This window comes from Gadus morhua, chromosome 3, assembly GCF_902167405.1.
Source record: "Gadus morhua chromosome 3, gadMor3.0, whole genome shotgun sequence".
Taxonomy (NCBI): Eukaryota; Metazoa; Chordata; class Actinopteri; order Gadiformes; family Gadidae; genus Gadus; species Gadus morhua.
Window position 1 is genome coordinate 19,515,107 of NC_044050.1, and position 20,000 is coordinate 19,535,106.

Genomic DNA, 20,000 nt, shown 5'->3' on the forward strand with positions numbered 1-20,000 from the left:
CACATATACACACACACACACACACACACACACACACACACACACACACACACACACACACACACCGGTCTTTGTTTTGGAGAGTGTGTGGACCATGTGGTGTGGTGCTGATAGACGGGAGGTCCACCTTAGTGTTGGCTCTGGTCCAACATCAACACGGTTAATGTGTTTATTATGGGTACATATATGCGTAGGTTTGGTATGCGTGTGTGTGTGCGAGCAGGTGGCGCCAGAGCATCACCTGAGTCCAAAACAAGCCCATGAACAATGGGTCTGGAAAAATGTTCTGGCTTCACCACAGAAATAACATCAAACCCCCTCCTTTAATTACTCTGTTCTTATTTTCCAGACGTACGTGTTCACTGATGGAGACGATGACAAACTGAAGAAGAGACTGGGTGAGTTTACGCACACACGCACACACGCACGCACGCACGCATGCACGCACGCGCACGATAAGCAGTGTTATCTGGGCTGGCAGGGAGGTGGAACAGGAAGGCTGCAGTAGGCCTGCCGTGGAGCCAGGAACCTGTGGCTGCTGACTGGGCAGAACGTGACTTCCTGTGAACACAGGAAGTCAGCCCGGCACCATCCACACAGTCTTGTTCACCTTAGCCAAGCATTATGTCGCCACGGACACATTTGAACAACAATATTTTGAAAATGGGATCAAATGAGGTCTTTCAGTTATTGTTTGCAAGTTAAAGGCCATTCCTTGGCTGTATTATTATACCATAGCATGTATGGCTGAAGAAACATATATAGATAGATAGATAGATAGATAGATAGATAGATAGATAGATAGATAGATAGATAGATAGATAGATAGATAGATAGATAGAATTGTAAATTAGAATGTGCTTTGTCTCTGAGATTTAACTATTATTCACCAATTTGTGATTTCTATAGCTACTCTGCACTCCCCAGTTGTTTTGTTCATGCAGCTAATTTCTTTGTATCGGTGAAGTGCCTTTGGACAGAATGGTCGAAGGCTAAAGTATGTATGGTCTTCCTCAGGAGGTCACCTGATCAACACCAACTGCTCCGCCAGCCACAGTCGGCAGGCACTGTCCTGTAAGATGGCCCAGGAATACAGCGCCTTTATCCATTCCGGGAAGAAGTAAGATACACGCACACACAGCTGTACATAACAAACCCACATTCTCATACGTACATGCGTACATACATACATACATACATACATACATACATACATGCATACATACATACATTCTAGGTATATATGTACCCATAATAAACGCATTAACTCTGTTTATGTTGGACCAAAGCCAAAACTATGGTGGACCTCCTGTCTATCAGCACCGCAGCACATGGTCCACACACTCTCCCAAACAAATATCAGACACACACACGCACACGCACACACACACACACACTCTCTCTCTGACTGCAGGTGTGTGTGTGTGTGTGTGTGATCATTCCAGGTGGTTCTGTCATGTGGATGACGATAACTACCTGAACGTGGGCTCCCTGGTGAAGCTGCTGTCCCAGTACAGACACACCCAGGACGTGTACCTGGGCCGGCCCAGCCTGGAGAGACCCATTCAGGCCACAGAGAGGCTGGGCTCCACACACGAGGTGAGCGTTTGACTCAGAGCTGGGATGGTCTTCTACGTTATCACAATAGAGGAAATCCTGTTTGATTACCTGCAGGCGTCTGGTGAAAGAACTAGAAGCTGATTTTATTTGTGCTGTGAATGCATTACATGTGTCATAGGAAAGTGAACAGATGTGCTGGATAACCTACAGACACATATTTATTGGTTATTATGTTATTATTAGATGAGAGGAAGCCTTGATCGGGAAGGTTTTAAAAATAACCAGACAAGAGCGTAAGGTCGTACGGCAGACTTCCGTTCAGCAAAATCCATCAAGTAGATAAACCATGCGTTAATGGTATCTCCGTGATTATGAGCAGCATGTGAAAGCGATGTAATTCAGTCGATAACACTTGAGTTTCCCCCTCAGGGATTCTATATCCCTGGTCGGCTGCTGTCGGATGCAGCATGGCGTCTCTGAATGCGTTCTTTGTGCTGCCTGGTGTCTTCTGGGAGCAGCGCTCTGCTGATGCACATCGCTCTCTTTGTTCCTTTGCTCAGACCCAGAAGGAGGTGCGCTTCTGGTTCGCCACTGGGGGAGCAGGGTTCTGCCTCAGCCGGGGTCTGGCGCTCAAGATGAGCCCTTGGGCCAGGTGAGCCCCCCCCCCCCCCCCCCTGCCCTGAGTCAGCAAACCAAGCGAAGACCCAGTGGGAATCCTTTGATCCAGGTCTGTCCTATATCCACATCCACTCACAGCCTTCCTTCTGTCGTGTTCTTCCCCCTCGCTAGCGAGGGCGCCTTCATGGTCACCGCGGAGCAGATCCGTCTCCCTGACGACTGCACCGTGGGTTACATCGCCGAGGCCCTGCTGGGCATCGGCCTCACGCGCTCCCCCCTGTTCCACTCCCACCTGGAGAACCTGGGGCTGGTGTCGGAGATCCACCGCCAGGTACGTGGAATGCCGTTGAATCAGCATCCCTGGGAGGCGATGTGAAGGCTGGTGGTTTTAGTGGGTTCAGCGTTGCAGGTTGGTATAAGCCCGTGTCCCTGGCAGCCTCCAGAAACTTGGGGTTAGGTCAACATGCACCACATTAACCAAGGGGCTCATGCTCGTGTTTTTTCATGTGTTTCAAGTGTTTCCCAACCTTTGGCTCTGAGCCCCTCTTGGGCTCCGCTGATATTCATACATGGGTCCCGAGAGATTGCTGACTGATGAGCTATATGTTTGATGATCCATTTTTTTTATCTAAGAAATATTAAAGGCCCTTTTGGAGTGTGGATGATGGCTGGTTAAGGCATCCTCAACCTGTGCACATTTATAGCTCAATGTACAACAGGGGTGAAGCCTCACCAGGCCTCAGAGTCCAATCATTCTGACTCGGGCCAGGGGAGACGTTAGGGGCCGATTTTGATTGGGTTGAAAGTGTGCGTGTGTGCGTGTGTGTGTGTGTGTGTGTGTGTGCGCGCGCACGTGCGTGCGTGCGCAGGCACGAAAATGTCAGAAGATGTTGAATGGAGTCATCACTTGGGGGCCACTCGGTTAAGGGCTGATTTGTATTGAAATGTGTGTGTTTTGTTCCCAGGTTACGCTCAGCTACGGCACAGTGGAAGGCAGCAGGAACACTGTGAATGTGAGGGGACCTTTCAGCACGAGTGAAGACCCTACCAGGTGCGTGGGTGCCTGCATGGTTATTTAGGAGAATACTTTTTTTTTTTGGGGAGTCAAAAGAACGAGTGAAACAAAACATACATTTTTATAGATGTTATTTAGACCGTAGCTTCTTAAAACCTAACTTACACACATGCTAAGTGACATTACTTACAGTAAACTGAGTCAACATTTTGGCCACTGGCTTCATCCCTCCCCTTCCAAAACAAAGAGTTTCTAGTAAGAATTGCGCAAGCCTCATAATATAGTTGAACCACGATAGGTATCCTGTCTGTATCCTGTCTTTGTTCATTGTGTGTGTGTGTGTGTGTGTGTGTGTGTGTGTGTGTGTGTGTGTGTGTGTGTGTGTGTGTGTGTGTGTGTGTGTGTGTGTGTGTGTGTGTGTGTGTGTGTGTGTGTGTGTGTGTGTGTGTGTAAAAGGGGGGGGGGGGGGGGGGGGGGGGTTGTGAACATGCACACACTGTCTCACTCAGTGCACTTTAGACGACACAATTTTCTTTCTGGCATTGCCTTTTTGAAATCCCCAGTTAGCCACTTCCATGCATTGTGTAACCCGTTTCCCTCTGTTGTCTCAGGTTCAAGTCTGTCCATTGTCAGCTATATCCAGACACTCCATGGTGCCCCAGCCCACAGACACTCTAACCCATGGAGGGACCAAGGAGTGGAAGGCTTAGCAGTGAAGAAACTGAGAGAGGGGGACGCACTGAGAAAAGCTCCACTTTGTTCCACTCGGCTGGAGAAAAAACAAACAAACAAATTGTTGGAGCGGTTTGAGTCTGGGTTTTCCCTGCTCCGTCCGATCTTCACACAAGCACACATCGCTCTTTTTCAAAGCTTTGCTCATGTTGGACCATCTCTCCCATTAGAGAGAGGGCGGGAACCGTTTTTCAAAAACATCTACAAAACACTCGACGTCAAGGATTTGGTTGTGGTTTCGAGAAACAAGTCCCAAGGATGGGGCATCTTTCTGGCCAGGCAACTAGGCCAGGAAACGTTATTACTCACTCTATTGATCACTCAATAGAGAGTATTGATCACTCAATAGAGTGATCAATATAATAGTCACTTTATTGATGATGGCTTGTTATTTCATTGCATACAAGGCATTTATCTTTAAAGATCAATTTCAATCCTACACTTGGATTTACGGCAATGACGAAAAGGAGGAAGACACAAGAGATGACGGGCAGACACTGAAGAGAGAGAGAGAGGTAGAGGGAGAGAGTGAGGGAACTTCCTATATACGCCATCAGTCTCTCTCAGCCTTTCACTCCAGTAGACAGCACTACTCAAGCCTGTCACTGGTTCCCACGCATCTCATTGGTCACATCAGCCTTCTGAATATCTGCAGTTTGCCTTGCAGTGCTTCTATACATTCCCATGGCCTCTGTTCAACGCCCAAGTGGTGAAACCTGTTGCTGGTGAATGTTTGTGTAGTGTTAATATGTGCCATGTGGCCTGGCTGATGCAACACTGCTTCCAAAGCCCTGCCACCATGGAAACTGTAGTGTGTCAGACTGCAGTTCTTGCTGCATTGCACAAGTGAAGTGAAACCAAATAACAACATCCAAAGCCCTACTACCTGGCATTACTGGATGAGTAAGCAGGCAAACAAGAACACTTGGGTTTGGAGATGACGTTTATATCTGTAATGCTAGGATACATTTTTCTTTCTGTTGAAAAATGAATTGAGTCTCTTTCTATTCCTCAAGCCTCAACTCAAGTTTTTAACCAATCATAATTTATAATACAATGATTGAATATGAGGTGTCCTCAGCACGGAAGAGTGCAGACAGAGACTAGCGGAACAGGACTGGGGAAGTGATGGAGCAGACGGAGGCTAAACGATTAGGCTCACATTAGAGGAATGGAAGTGTGTGTGAATGCATACGGAGACTGAGAAAGATCCTCTTAATGAATACCGACTAAGCTTTATTAGTATATTAACTGTGCACTTTTAGCCGTGCACTTTTAGTTCAGCAGTTAACAGTTCACTAAATGAAACGACATGTTGTAGAGAGAAGGTTCTATTTTCTTTTTAATGAGTTTCTTTCATTTATTCGTTGAAATTCTGAAATTAGTGGTCACAAACGTAATGGGATTTTTAAAAGGTCATAGGAAACGACTACTTTTATGGTGCAATAACCGAAAGGCATCCACAGGACTTTTATGGAGAAATGACTCATGTTGGGTCGTATTGGTATTATCATACAAAATGGAGAGTGGCTTAACAGCTTTATTTGTTAGCACGTTATGGAGTCAAACGTCTTCACCAACAGGTAGAATATCATTGTTCCCTGTTTGTGAAATACCTGAACTATCACCAGAATATCTGGAAAATCATCCATGAAGTAATAAAATATTTTTTACCAAATGAGTTATAAATGCATCATATTTTCAGTGCTGTGGCATTTTCTGTACTGTATTGATAAACTGAGTGTACTGGGGTCGGGGCAGGGTACATGAAGTTCTCAACTATGGTAACTGACGCTCGGGAATTGATATAGGGGTCGACTTGGACACCACACTGACATTTCACCTCTGACCTCATTCACATTCTAGCACTATTAGACACTTGTGTACACACACACACACACACACACACACACCGTCTCTTGGCCCATAATGTCTTGCTTTGATCAAGCCCCTGCAGAGATTAAAAGGCAAATACATTTGTTTGGTATTTTGTGTGTGTGTGTGTGTGTGTGTGTGTGTGTGTGTGTGTGTGTGTGTGTGTGTGTGTGTGTGTGTGTGTGTGTGTGTGTGTGTGTGTGTGTAAATGTGTATACACAACTGTACTCTACACAAACATGTGTCTGGGCGATGTCCCGCTGTAAACTCAGGGGACATGGTGTGAGAGACCCGCAGGGAGCAGCCGCACACACACGCATACACAAACAGACGGACAGCTTTGTTCTAATCAAAGAGTGCGCAAAATGGAATACAAGGAAAGAAACAACGCCATCTACTGTTCGTATTCATTACTGCAAGCATTTAGATAACTTGCATCGCTACATACCTTATTTGCGTTTCTTAAAATTGATGCAAAACTTACTGTATATTTATTTTATAACACACTGTTTCAGTCATGCAGCTCATTGCCCAACAGAAAAGTATTTGGGTTTGGGTTTTGCAAACACAAACACATAAAGAAATTCATTAGAAGAATACATAAATAAATAGAATACACTCTGTATCAGTAAGTTAAAGTGGCTTTAATTGTTTTCCTTTTTTATTACATTTATTCCAGGCTGAATGATATTATTACCACAGTTTTGACATGAACATCATTAATATCTTAAGTTAAAACCTTAAAAGGAACTTTCAGAGAAAACCGAAGACGTCTACCACACCAAGATACAACTGCTTTTGAAGTCCTGCTCAACTGTTTTTTTATTTCTTCGTTTTTTGTATTTTGCTTGAGCGGCCCCATATTACATTACAATGTAAAAACTGGTTCTCATGGGTACTTTTGACGTTCCCTCAACAGAGATTTGTGCCAAAGGGGGCCCCAGCGAGTTTGCAAAAACAACGTTAGACAGGAAGCCAAGGAGCGTTTTGAGTCAGGTGTGCAGACCTACACTCAAACACTGTTTTTTCGTAAAACATTTGCAATGCAAGACAGAGATTCAGTCGTCACTAATAAGAAAAGAGAGGGAAACAAACGGCTGCTTTTGCCTTTGTTCTCCTATTTAAAAAAAAAAAAAGCTATAGCTATCGTTGTTTTAATTCTTTACATTTCATCTTTGTACAAGACAGACATAAAAAAAATGCAGTGATATGAGAGAGTGTAGTAAGAGTTTAAAAACATTATGAAAGGCCATCAGTGACTATTCCAATGGATCTTGTCATAGGTTATCCCTCCCCGGTGCACTGACACCGTTGAGTACTACAGCGTAGGTAGTGTAGTTACTGTGACAATGAGAACATATCACTGTAAGAGAAATCACAGGTAAGATGATTGTCTCGCTATTATGAGCAGTGGCTGTCCCGTTAAGAGGAGAAGAAAGCGGTTAAAAAAGCCCAGACGGAGGGCCGGTCCAAGGGTGCTGTTGTAAGTGCTAGGCTGCTGTACAGGTCAGTAGCCTACGTAGCTCATTACAGTATGCATTATTCTATAGAAAACAAACAAATTATAATGTACTATGACAACTCTTGTTGGATGCCACAGTTGAGGGGGATGGTTGGGGAGGTGGTGCATGTCGTATGGCTCCTACGGCACTAGATGTGGACGTGAAGTTGAAACAGGACCACATAAAAAGCGATCAGAGGACCGAGGTGTGAGGAATTGTGTGTTTTGTATATGGGAGAAGTGTAGTATAATGTTTAGGAGTGTATGCATACAAGTCTCTGTATCGTGTGTGTGTGTGTGTGTGTGTGTGTGTGTGTGTGTGTGTGTGTGTGTGTGTGTGTGTGTGTGTGTTTGTGTGCTGAGTGCGTGTGTAACTATAACTGTAAGTAACACTGCAGAAGGCTTGAAGCACTCGCGTGTTAGATTTCCTCATTCGGACACACTGTTTACGGTCACTTACACACGGTAACACTGAGCTATAGAAAGAGCCAATCACACGGTAGCGAGGCCACACGCAGACTCATACGTATGTTTCTATACATTGTACAGGGTTCAGAAAGAGAGAGAGAGAGAGAGAGAGAGAGAGAGAGAGAGAGAGAGAGAGAGAGAGAGAGAGAGAGAGAGAGAGAGAGAGAGAGAGAGAGAGAGAGAGAGAGAGAGAGAGAGAGAGAGAGAGAGAGAGAGAGAGAGAGAGAGAGAGAGAGAGAGAGAGAGAGAGAGAGAGAGAGAGAGAGAGAGGAGAGTGGAGAGAGTGGAGAAAGAGCGAGAGAGAGAATGAGTGAGAGTGAGAGAGAGAGAGAGAGAGAGAGAGAGAGAGAGAGAGAGAGAGAGAGAGAGAGAGAGAGAGAGAGAGAGAGAGAGAGAGAGAGAAAGGGGAGAGTGGAGAGAGAGCGAGAGAGAGTGTCCCTACCATACGCACACTTGGTAGCTTATAGCGTGGCCGTGCCTTTCTGTGACAACTTCTCCATTACCACCTTGAAAAGTCATTGTGTTTCTTTAAGACAACAATAACAACCAAAAATGGACTGGTTGAGAGGGGCTAGTCAGTGGGTCTCGGACCCCTGGTCATAGCAATGTGCCTTGAACCTCTCCAACTCCAGAGGTCTTCGTTTGACGGATAAACATAAACAACAGTTTACAAGAAAAACAAGAGAAGAATTTTTTTTCTTTGTCACAGTACCACATCAGTATTAACCGCTTTGTAAAACAATACAACCCAAACAAAGTTGAACACCACTAATTGTCCTACATTCTAAGAGGGTTTATGAAACAAAACAGAAGAAAAACGAAGCCCGTGTTCATTGAGACACCCAGTTGTTATACTTGAGGAAATACATTGTAAATCAATCCAAAAAATAGTTATTAGTAAGTAGTTTTTTCTTCTTTTTTTTCGCCTTCCGGTTCCTTCTCCTTGCGACTTGATTGGCAGAATGAGCACCGACTCTGGAAACACGTTGGACACCACGTTTCACCAGCCATTTCCCGTTTCTGATCATCTTCTTCTTTGTCCCATGGGTCCGTTCAACTCTGCTCTTATTTACATGGAGGAGAAAAATAGTCCCATCCAGAAATGCGTTATCCTCCTCTTTGTCGCTCTCCCTTTTTTTGATTCTTTCATCGAGGCAGTAGCAGAGGGGCGAACATCCGGTGACCCTCGTTATTCAGAGTTATTTGGCACAGGTTGAGCACATCGACGTCTCTTTCCGTCCCGCCTCAGTGTCTTCCAGGCGCCCGCATAATGAATCATTCCCAACAGAGATCCATTTGAAAAGCGCTTGCAAGAACACACAACAGTCCTGGCTCGTACTACAACAACAACAGCAAAGCAAAACCTCCTTCCACGTGCTTATGCACACCTTAACCAATGAGAATAATAAAATTAAAAAATAGAGCTGCAACACAGACAGCTCCGTATTCAAGTCATTAATTTTGGGTTAAAACAATACTGTTGATCTACAGAGGAAGGTAACCCCAAAAGTGTCTGCCGTCCCAGACACCAGCTGTTAGCTATATCGTTAGAATGGCTTTTCTGATTCACTTGTTCTTATCTCCATACAAATGGTTTCTGAGTGCATGTATGAGTGTGTGCGAGTGTATGTGTTTCGACATGAGAAAGGTACAGCAACAATTCTATGACACACTAAGCACACCACCATGTTAAACCAGAAAGGACTTGGGTCTGTTTGCCCAATGAATTGCTCATTCAGTATTTACAGCTATGTACAGATTGTTTGTGTGTTTGTATGTGTGTAAGGGGGTGGGTGGGTGGGGGGGGGGGCTTGTTATTGTGCAAGTGGTTATGTGTCCCACTTCTCAGGAATGTGGACAGTGTGACTTAAGGGGGATCTGTATGTATGTTTGTGTGTGTGTGTGTGTGTGTGTGTGTGTGTGTGTGTGTGTGTGTGGGGGGGGGGGGGGGGGGGGGGGAGACGTTGAAGAAAATCTCCACTAGGGGCCAGTGTACTGGAACCATGGAGAGGGCTTTAAAGTAGTTGTTATGCAAGGGAATGCATTAACGTGGTAAATGTAGTCTTGGAGGCATGATACAGGTTATTGATGAGGAGGTTGGGTACTTCCTCTTCTTTTGATTGGGTGAGATATGAGCTCATTAAAAGTGCACTGCATGCCGAGGCGCTGAGTTGGTGAGTCCTGCTTGATGTGGGTTACGTGTTCCTCCGTTTGGGGCGGGAGGGGAGGGCAGGGGGTTCGGCCGAGTGGTGGAGGTCGTCGTGGTAACCATTCCCTCTGACCTTGGAGTCCAGTGGGTTGTTTTTTTTCTGAACTGCTTGGAAGCAGCTGAGTGGGGACCTTGAGCCCCCCCCCCTCCCCCCCATTCTGTCTGACTGAGGCATTGGAATGGAGAGGAGGAGGAGGAGGAGGAGGAGGAGGAGGAGGAGGAGGAGGAGGAGGAGGTGGAGCATGAGATGGAGGCGGCGGTGGTGTGGCGTCGCCCTCTAGTGGACGGAGGACTGGGGACGTGCGGTGGCGTGGGGGCGGCTGGCCGGGTCCAGCTGGTCGTTGGGGACGGACCGCCGGTTCTGCTCGGGCCTGCTGGTGGCCAGGTACTTGGCCCTCATACTAGAGGTGTACTGGATGGAGTGACAGACACAGGGGCGGGGTTAGAGGGGTGGAGAGGAAGGAAGAGAGGACAGGAAGAAACCATTTTGAAATTGGGCAGGAGTGCCGGATCATAACTTGACACATAAGAAACGCAATAGTTACTTAAAATAAAACAATTAAAATGTGCAGAAGCAAATGATAAGAGACAATAGTTTCTGAATTCAAGAATTAGAAAATGAATCTTAAAAAATTGCTCCATGTTCTCAAAGCTATGAGAATGGCTTTGTGCAAAGAGAAACATATACAGATGGACAGATTGATCTATTTCGAGAGATAAATAGATAGATAGAAACACAGACAGGCAGGCAGACAGACAGACGGGACAGAGAGCGACGGACAGACAGACACAACAACGTGTGAAGCACACAGAGACAAACAGGTGGAGTAGAAATACTTTCACCGGTCATTTGGACAGCCAGGGGGGGTTGAGTAAGACAATAACTACATGACAGCTGATTAGATCGGATTAGAATAGTATTATTATCACATCTACATGAGGAGTTGTGGTTTTGGTTTGGTTTGGTCAGTCGGTTGTAGTTAGTGCTCCAGTTCTGATGTAGAAGGTGGAGTTAGAAGGAGTTAGTGGTGCTCTCTAGTGTGAGGAGTTAGCGAGTTACATGGACAAAACCCTGAAGGTCGCTTCAGGGACAAGATGGCCTCCGGTCATCAGAGATGATGGACAGCTGTGCCGGGGCACAGTATGGCCACAGACAGACAGAGGTCGTGGTGGGGGGTGGGGGGTGGGGGAATAGGCTGGTGGTTCCCGTGCACAGTACTGTCTTAATGACGTCGTCGTCGATGGTGAAGGTGGTGAGGGGCCACAGGTAGACAGGGGACACATGCACCTTGAGTAGAGAAATGCACACATAGAGACACACTATGGGGACGGGGAGGGGGGGAGAGGGGGAGAGGACACCGAGCTAGGGGCACAGGGTGCTGCTGTGTGTCGTGGAGCCAGAACAACCCTATGTCTACTATATCGGAAGTATTTTCTATCGATTTGTATTAATAGATGCATCTATATTTTTGCTGAAGGGGAGAGAAGTACCGAAGACGGGGGTCTAATGTTGCAGCGAGCATCGTTTCAGATCTTAGTTATGGTTCCATGTTGACGCGACGCAAGGGATTTACGGACCCACTCCGTCCTTGCGGACCCCCCTTGTCTCGAGGCGACGCAGCAGCAAGAGCTGTGAATGGTCCGCTAATGTATACCTGACGTAAACCCGACGCAGAACCATAACAGGTACACGACTGCGTCAAAGCGACTGCATGGTCTTTGCTTTGCGTCAACGGGGAACCATAACTAAGCCTTTAGATGTCACTTGACCGTAGATACTGATCTGATTTATTTTGCCTGTGACGTATAAATATGACTGGACCTTGTCTGCCTTTAACGCTGCCTGTTGTACGTGCAGTATATATTAAGGTGCTGTCATAGACAACAGATTACAATTCACAGTATGGCGGTATATCACACTATTAAATAAAATATTTAAAAAACGCTGCCATTCATGGACAACCCCTTCACATTTCCAGACTAGTGATTCAGGATGAAAAGGACCTTCTTTCCTCCTACTTCTTCAAATGTAAAGTGGTGGAACACAGCTGTTCTATTCATATCGGTTTACTTTTTCTATTTGAAGAAAGGAATTGTAAAAGTTTCAGGCACATCAAAAGTAGTCCTGGAATGGCGGGTCATATTGCCTTTGCAACATGTATTATCACAATGTTATATTTTATCTCTATTGTCCAGCCCTTATTATTCCCAATTGAGACGGCTGTTTATTTTATAAATGGAATAATCACACGCCCTCCTTCCATCATAGTGACCAGAGAACAACACCACCACCCAGAGCCTCTCTTCACATCAGAAACAGAGACATCTCAAAATTGGAGATAAATGTGATGACACAGTATTATCAAAGAAATCCAACTCCTCTCTCGGTGCAAGTTCCGCTGTTCTAATGTCTACCTCTCATATTGCTGTTGTCCCAGGCTGCCAAAATGACCTCTATGAAGACATTCCACAATACCCCCCTTTTCTCTCAGATGACCAGCGTGCAGTGGTGCAGGTAGGAAGAGCAGACCAATACGTTCCAATAGCCACACTAGCCTGGTACCGGCCATCACATTATACACACACACAACGTTTCTGTGCTTTATGGGGACCCCGCGGTCCTCATGACACAGAAAGGGCGCAGCCAAAACCAAAGGGGTTTGGCCTCCCCCCCGAGGTGTCCAATCCGATTGTCCGTAGTGTGGGTATTGGAATGTGGCGGAGGTGGGAGAGGGAGAACTAGAAAGTGTGCACTTACAGAGGGCGGAGGGGACTCTCTGCCAATCAGAGGGGTGTTCTCACACCGAGGGTTCTGAAAGTTTGCGTTCTGGCTCCTGCGTTGTAGAATAAGAGGTTAACTGACAGGCGTCGCCAGAGGTTCAACTGTGGCCCGGGTCCCTGTATCTGAGCATGCTCCATCTTTAACTAACTGCCCAACGTTATAGATCTATGTCATACAAGTCAGATCATGAATGGTCATTTAAAGAGCAATGTCACGGCGATGACTTAACTAAGGTCTTACATGCATCCTTATGTTTGATCCTTACGTACAGAAAATACGTTTTGACCGGATTATAGGCTAGTCATAGTCGATCAGTTCATTTTACACTGTGGGTATTGCTTGTTTACATTATCAGTGGGTATTTCTTGATGGAATTAAATCAAATAGCAATTTTTCTTTTAAATATTTGGTAAACCAAACTTACTAACAACCCTCTATTATCCAGAGTGCTGCTGTTCTACCAGATGTTTGCGCCAACTAGCTCAAGCCTTTCTTCAACCTTCGTTCCCAACATTATCGGTTGTGCCAAGGCTTATGTATCGACATGCCGTATTAACAGTTGAGGGAATTCTAACAAGGGTTGTCTAGCTACAAGGTGTTTCTAGCTAACATTAAGAGTGCCAACAGATATGAGAGCCAGGGTTCTAGCTAGCCGCTATCTGTTCCTCTATGTCAAGCAGAGAATTTCTGCAGTGCTGGTTAGCTTCTTATAGCAGGTGGTGTGTCCTCCGAGCTACCCCTAGCTAGCTAGCCGTAGGTGCTAACTCACATGTACTCAGTGACGGGGGCATTGCTGACAGTGTGCGCCGTAGCGGGCAGGCTAGCTTCGCTACCAAAGCTCGAGCCACAGCTGTAGAGGCTGGGCATGTGAACTCGGTACAGGTTATCGTGCGCGCCGCCGCGCGAGGCGCCCGACTCGTCCTCGCCATCCTCCTCCTCCGTCCTTGGGGGTTGGGTCGGGTCGAAGGGGGGGCCGGGGTGAGGGTGGGCGCGGCGAGGGGGGGGGGGTGAGAAGAGGGGGGGAGAGAGGGAGGGACAATCCAAGAGAGACAACAAGAGTTTAGGTGGTTTGGAAGGGAGGTTAGGAGAGGACGAGGAGGGGAAGACTGGTAAGACTTTAGCGCCTTTAGCGCCTTTAGCGCCAGCGCCGCTGACTGGGAAAGACATTTGTAGCATCTTGTGTCCGGGAGGCCCCTGAAGCAGAGTCAAGCTGTGAGGCCCGACAGTGGCCCACACAACGACACCATGCGGGTTCATAGCAAACATACAGACGTTTGAGGAGGATCCAGAATAAATAAAAAATGCTGTACTTTTTATTTTTACATTTCAGTGCTAATTATTTGATTGTGAAGATAGTGAGGATAGACCAACATTCATATATTTGCCAAATTCACTTAAAATGTGCCAGGCCATGCATTACTGGGGGAAAGAAAAAGTCAAAGGAAAGAAAATCATATAAAAGGTAGGAAATAATAAAAGCTTGGCTGGGCTAACCATTTTTGTTGACAAAATGGTCAAAAATATGAAACAGTCAGCAACATAAGATAATGAGGTATTAGATAAGTGTGCTGATTTGGAAGTTGGATATCTGGCTATGGAAATATATACAGAAATGTTCATCCATTAGATGATGTTGGATATACCCTTTACTTGATCAAAAAACAACGGTTGTGTCTTCCTAGTAATAAACATTGTCCAACATTTGTATAATATAGTCCAAGATTTTTTTTCTCTTGATTAGATTAGATTAGATACAACTTCATTAATGCCCTATAGGATTAATGTTATTTGTTGTTTATAATTTAGTTTAAAATAATTCCTAATTTAACTGTCATTTCACACCTGTTAACCCCTCAAGATAGCTAACAGAGTAGGACATCTCATCATGTAATGTTAAAACTAGGCGGCGGGAATAGGGCAGTGCCCCAGTGAGCCACAAGGGTGTGCTAAATGACAAGTCTAACCAAGCCTGGAGCAGCATACAGCGTGTCCTTTGTCTGCATGCAGTAAACACAATACAACAACCCTCTTCAAGACTAGGGGGGCTGCTTGTATTAATGCAGCAAGAGTGTCATTATGGTCTGTTTGAATTCTTGGTGAGAGGCATACAGTGATACTACTGCTTACTCCCACTCATCAAAGACCTATCTAAGCTGTGGTTCATACCAAGTGTCTTCCATTGGTGCATTCCAACCACTGACGCTGTATTACATGCTATTTAGACCTGATAAATCTAACAGCTATTTATCCAAAAGGCAGAGGAAGCGAGGATAACATTATCATCTTAGTTACTCATCTACTGTAAACATCCAGTCTCTGTCACTGGCGCTAGAACTAGAGCTGTAGGGAAACGCATTCTCACCAATTGCTGAAGCCCAATGTATTTCCAAATCAGGACAGGGAGGGGAGGGGGATGGGGAAGGGAGGGAGGGAGGGAGGGAGGGAGGGAGGGAGGGAGGGGAAAGAGGGGAGTGACGTGGGGAGAATGAAAAACATGGGGAGTTTTGGTACATTTTAGAGATGCTCAGAGACAAGATGGCAGAGACAGTTTCGAAAATAGTGGCACAAACAAATGAAGACAAACAAAAATAGAAACAACAAAATCACAAACATTTAGTGAAAAGGGAACCGAGACAAATAAATATGCAGCCAGGGGTGGCAAACCGGACGGATGGTTGGAGAAGGGGACACAACGGCTCAAAGGTAAACACACAAAAATGGTGACATGCACCGATTCTAAACGAGGTCGCTCCATTGGCCTATCTCCTGGCTGTTTCTGACCAGCAGGATAAGGGTGGGAGGGGGCAGCAGCAGGTCAGTCAGGTAAAGTTAAAGCACAGAGCAAAAAGGAGTCAGAAGAACCAATCGCGGGTGATCCAGAACCGCAGGAACCACAGGAAGAAAACACATGAATCATGATCGTTCAATCACTTGCACTTCTTTGATGCATTCTTGATAAAGGTTGTGAAAGGGTGAATGTGTGTGTGTGTGTGTGTGTGTGTACGTGTGTGTACGTGTGTTTGCATGTGTTTCTGCATGTATTGCGCGTGCTTGCCTGTGTGTGTGTGTGTGTGTGCGTGTGTGTGCGTGCCTGTGTGTGTCTGCGCCCTACCTCTTGCTCGGCCAGGTGTGAGGCACGCTGCAGACGATAGAGGAGAACATGAGGGCCGTGACGAAGGAGAAGAGGACCAGGTAGATGAGGCCCTCCACGCCGTCGTAGCACAGGCCCGTCAGAGCCTGGACGTAGTCCTGAGGGGGGGAGGAGGCAGGGGGAGACCGGGGGAGACATGAGACAGGAGGGGGAGGGGGGATAGGAGAAGGGGGAGGAGAGAGATGAGGAGGAAAGAGGGGAAGGAGGAGGAAGAGGAGGAGACAGTAGGAGAGAGGAGGAGAGAGATGAGGAGGAAAGAGGGGAAGGAGGAGGAAGAGGAGGAGAAGGACGGAGGAGGAGGAGAGATGAATTGGAGGAGATGAGTAGGAGCAGAGATGGGAGTGGGAGGAAGAGGAGGACAGGATAGGATATGGGGACAGCAGCAGGGTAGGAGAGAGGAGGAAGAGAGGAGAAATGAGAAGGCAGAGGAGAGGATAAGAGAGGAGACAACAAGATGTCAACAACGAGTCAAATAATTTAAAAAGTTTTTCTATTACTCATCATTGTATCATCATCAGTTGATAAAACCACACAAAGACACAAACACACGCACTCACTCTCTGACTCACCATGTGTAGGCTGCGGCAGTCAACATGAGCTGTAAGCTGATGCAGGCCCACTTCGGTGGAGTTTAACACGGACTGGATCTGTTCAAGGTTCCCCTACAGAGGTTGCGTACATAGATACATCACACATATGGCCAGTGATAAAGCCACTCAGTCAAGGAGTCCACACAGAGCTTATGCAAACGGTTACTGCAGTCACTGAGTTGACCAGTAACTAGGCAACGATGCTTTTGAAACGGTTTCTGTCATGACAGGTTCACAAAGGCAAATGTCACATTTTCTGACGTAGGTGCTAGCTTTTCTACATTTGCCTTCATGTGATTGTACTGACGCACAGACAGACATACACACACACACACACACACACACACATACACACACACAGACACATACACAGACCTTAGTGTTGGGGTAGTCACGGGTGGCAGATCTCAGTAGCTCAGCTACATCGTCCTGCATCTCTACCAGGGCTTTGTGGCTCCCAGACAGCCTCTGTAGACACACACACACACACACACACACACACACACACACACACACACACACACACACACACACACACACACACACACACACACACACACACACACACACTTAAAATGAAATCACCAAAATGAAATAAAATACTATTTATCATAATGAACAAGTAAGAAACACCTGTTTAAAATTTGTATTCACACGATAAAAGCTGTTAGAATCGACCCAACACAGTGATTTTGACAAATGATCATTGGTAACATCACATAATTGTTGTGGTTGTTTCAGTGAAGACATGGGAGACAATGGTTGAATTACCGAGACCAGTATTATGCTTTAGGGCTGTACTGGATGGTGAGGCGGTGGTGGTTTCGTTGCTTGTGTGTCTCCCAAATCCAATACAGCCAGAAGCAACTTAGAACACAGGCGCCATATTTAACTTTATTATAGTTGCTTGATGGAGTTAAAAGACTATATTCATACAGCGCTATGACCACAGATACCGCACAACTCTCTTCCTAACATACAGAAAGTCAGAGTGCTGCAAAGGCATTAGATGTAAATGGATCTATATAAGGCTCAAACGTTTTACACACAAGTGCTGAGCTGTGAATGTACATGTTTGATTTTGTGGGGAAAAGAATCGGTACCTAATCAAGTCCCAGAACATAATTGATTCCATCTCACACAACCCAACCTTGATTGACAAGCATCATTATGTATGGATGCATTCATTCATGTGAACTCAGATTCATACGCCAGACCATTTCCATTTAATTTGAAATGCGATTCATTTTCTGAAAAATGGTCTCGAAAGGACAGGATTTTAAAAACACAAGGAAGCGATGAATAATATATTTAAGCTAAACACAATGACACGAGGAAAGAAAATAAGTTTGGATGAAAGAAGGAAAAGCAATAGACGTGGTTGAATCCCCAACGTACCTGCTGGAATGGGTTCACCTGGCCAGGGCTGCACCGAAGATAATACTGCAGTATGTCTGGGGAGGGACGACAGTATTTGATAAATACAAATAATAGCATAACATATTCGTACACTGAGATGCATAAATACATATGGAATGCATAAGCCAGTGCGTGAGTGTTTCAGTGTGTATGTATGTGTGTTTGTATGTGTACGTGTACGTGTGTGTGTGTGTGTGTGCGTGTGCGTGTGCGTGTGTGTGTGCGTCTGTGTGTGTGTGTGTGTGTCTGTGTGTGTGTGCGTGTGCGTGTGTGTGTGCGTGTGTGTGTGTGTGTGTGTGTGTGAACATGTGTAGCATCTGGGCACTGCGGGAAAACCAGACAGAGCGGAAACGGAGGATAAACCTCAGCATCCAAACTCATTAGACGAGCACAGGAGGGAATAGAGAGGAAGAGATCGCTTGACGAGGTGGCACGGATGAGGGAGCCAAAGAAGAAGAAAGAGAAGTAGAAGAAGAAGAGCTAAATAAAACCCAGAAGAAAGGAACAACTGCTCTGAATGCTCTCCCTCTAGGACACACACACACACACACACACACACACACACACAAGCGCAAGCACACAAACACACACACACACACAGGTAGGATAACGTCCGCAGGGGAGAAGAAGGCTGAAGCTGTATAAGGGCAGCAGTGAAACAGTAAGAGCTCTTTGGATATCAGTTACGTTCAAACCAGCGCCCTACACCCACACACACACATGCATGCACGCGCACACAAGCACACACACACACACACTCACGCAGACACGCACCAACGGATGCACGCATGGGCGCACACTTCTTAGAATATAAGACAACTGTGTTGGGAAAATGGCGAAACTATATGATGGATTTCTCCAACTGGTATCCTTTCAACCATTTTTTATAAAGTATGAATATTAAACCGCGGGGCAGCGAGCGACTGGCCTCCTCCTTCTCATTATCCTCTGCAATAGCTTCTGGTCGGCAGCATACCTTGGTTAATAACAGAGTTCTCCTCCGTTGCCCTGGTGATGTAGGTATCCGGAGAAACGCAGAAATCACTCGCCGTCTGAGAGTGTGAACACATGACACATCAAACAAAAGAAACGCCAATCGAAGACCCACACACACACACACACACACACATAGACACACACACACACACATACACGATAGCTCACAGACACACACTCTAGCACGCACACACACACACACACACACATAACACCAAGCTGTGGGAAAAGATTACGTCATCCTAGAGACAAGGCGTTGCCATGGAAACACTCACTGCGGCGACAGCCAGCTCCATGCCAAGCGAGGCCCAGCTGATCACCAGAGTGAGGACGCCCAGCAGGCACACGCTGAAAGATAGACGCAACACACACATCATGACTCATCTATGTAGAGAAACGTCCAAGAGGATCCGGAATTATACAATGCCCCATCACTGTAACCCCTAAGCCAATCAAAAACGCTTAAGCACATCACATGCGACAACCTACCCAATCAGAGTGCCTCTGGAGTTGCGGATCAGGCCGAAGAGCACCAGCAGACAGATGAGCACGTCAAACAGCAGCAGCGTTAAATAGCCCAGCCATCTGTTAATGTGAATCACATACACAGGAGATCAAACTAGAGTTTTCAAGACCATATATCCACAGCCAAACCTTGAAGCATCCTTGAGCAAAAAAGGTCATCCCCTAACCTGGTCCTTAATTGCGTCTATCTGAAGTAGCTTGTGCAATAGTCAATTACGGAAATTGTAACAGTGAATTTTACTGTAAAACTAATAGCAATGTATAGTAACGTGCATGACCAATCTAACTCATCTAACCCAAACACAACATAATGCTACGCAATAATACACAATGCTAATCCATACTACGCTTTGCTAAGAAAAACCTTGCTATGCCAAGCTAAAACGAAGCAAAGCTAAGGTAAACTAAGCTGAGGTAAACCATGCTAAGCTAAAACCAAATATAAGCCAAGCTAAAATAAGCCAGGCTAAAATAAGCTAAGCTACACCCACCGGCGCGCTACTACTGACCTGTACCAGTCGAAGGTCTCCGTCTTGCGGGCCAGGTCCTCCAGGGATAC

General features: G+C 45.9%; 2 protein-coding genes across 4 annotated transcripts in view; one reads left to right on the plus strand and one right to left on the minus strand.

The window, feature by feature from the left end:
- LOC115539888 (beta-1,3-N-acetylglucosaminyltransferase lunatic fringe) overlaps positions 1–5,606 on the plus strand; it is an 8,026-nt gene extending 2,420 nt beyond the window's left edge. The window contains exons 2-8 of the mRNA XM_030350756.1: positions 350–398; positions 1,018–1,120; positions 1,446–1,599; positions 2,121–2,212; positions 2,350–2,509; positions 3,144–3,229; positions 3,805–5,606. Coding sequence (XP_030206616.1) covers positions 350–398; positions 1,018–1,120; positions 1,446–1,599; positions 2,121–2,212; positions 2,350–2,509; positions 3,144–3,229; positions 3,805–3,871 — 711 coding nt within the window. The 3' untranslated portion in view covers positions 3,872–5,606. The remainder of the gene's footprint in view (positions 1–349; positions 399–1,017; positions 1,121–1,445; positions 1,600–2,120; positions 2,213–2,349; positions 2,510–3,143; positions 3,230–3,804) is intronic.
- A 2,840-nt stretch (positions 5,607–8,446) lies between these two features.
- The window catches only part of LOC115539884 (protein tweety homolog 3), a 24,252-nt gene continuing 12,698 nt past the window's right edge, over positions 8,447–20,000 (minus strand). For 2 of the 3 annotated variants that reach the window (XM_030350749.1, XM_030350750.1), the window contains exons 5-16: positions 19,951–20,000; positions 19,406–19,501; positions 19,192–19,264; positions 18,897–18,972; positions 17,900–17,955; positions 16,877–16,969; positions 16,481–16,573; positions 15,873–16,009; positions 15,123–15,128; positions 13,530–13,703; positions 12,737–12,812; positions 8,447–10,390 (exon numbers count right to left, since the gene is read on the minus strand). The exon at positions 19,951–20,000 is cut by the window's right edge and continues 171 nt beyond it. In XM_030350749.1, the coding sequence (XP_030206609.1) occupies positions 10,256–10,390; positions 12,737–12,812; positions 13,530–13,703; positions 15,123–15,128; positions 15,873–16,009; positions 16,481–16,573; positions 16,877–16,969; positions 17,900–17,955; positions 18,897–18,972; positions 19,192–19,264; positions 19,406–19,501; positions 19,951–20,000 (1,065 nt within the window). In that variant the 3' untranslated portion in view covers positions 8,447–10,255. The remainder of the gene's footprint in view (positions 10,391–12,736; positions 12,813–13,529; positions 13,704–15,122; positions 15,129–15,872; positions 16,010–16,480; positions 16,574–16,876; positions 16,970–17,899; positions 17,956–18,896; positions 18,973–19,191; positions 19,265–19,405; positions 19,502–19,950) is intronic. The other variant, XM_030350751.1, reaches the window with a different exon arrangement.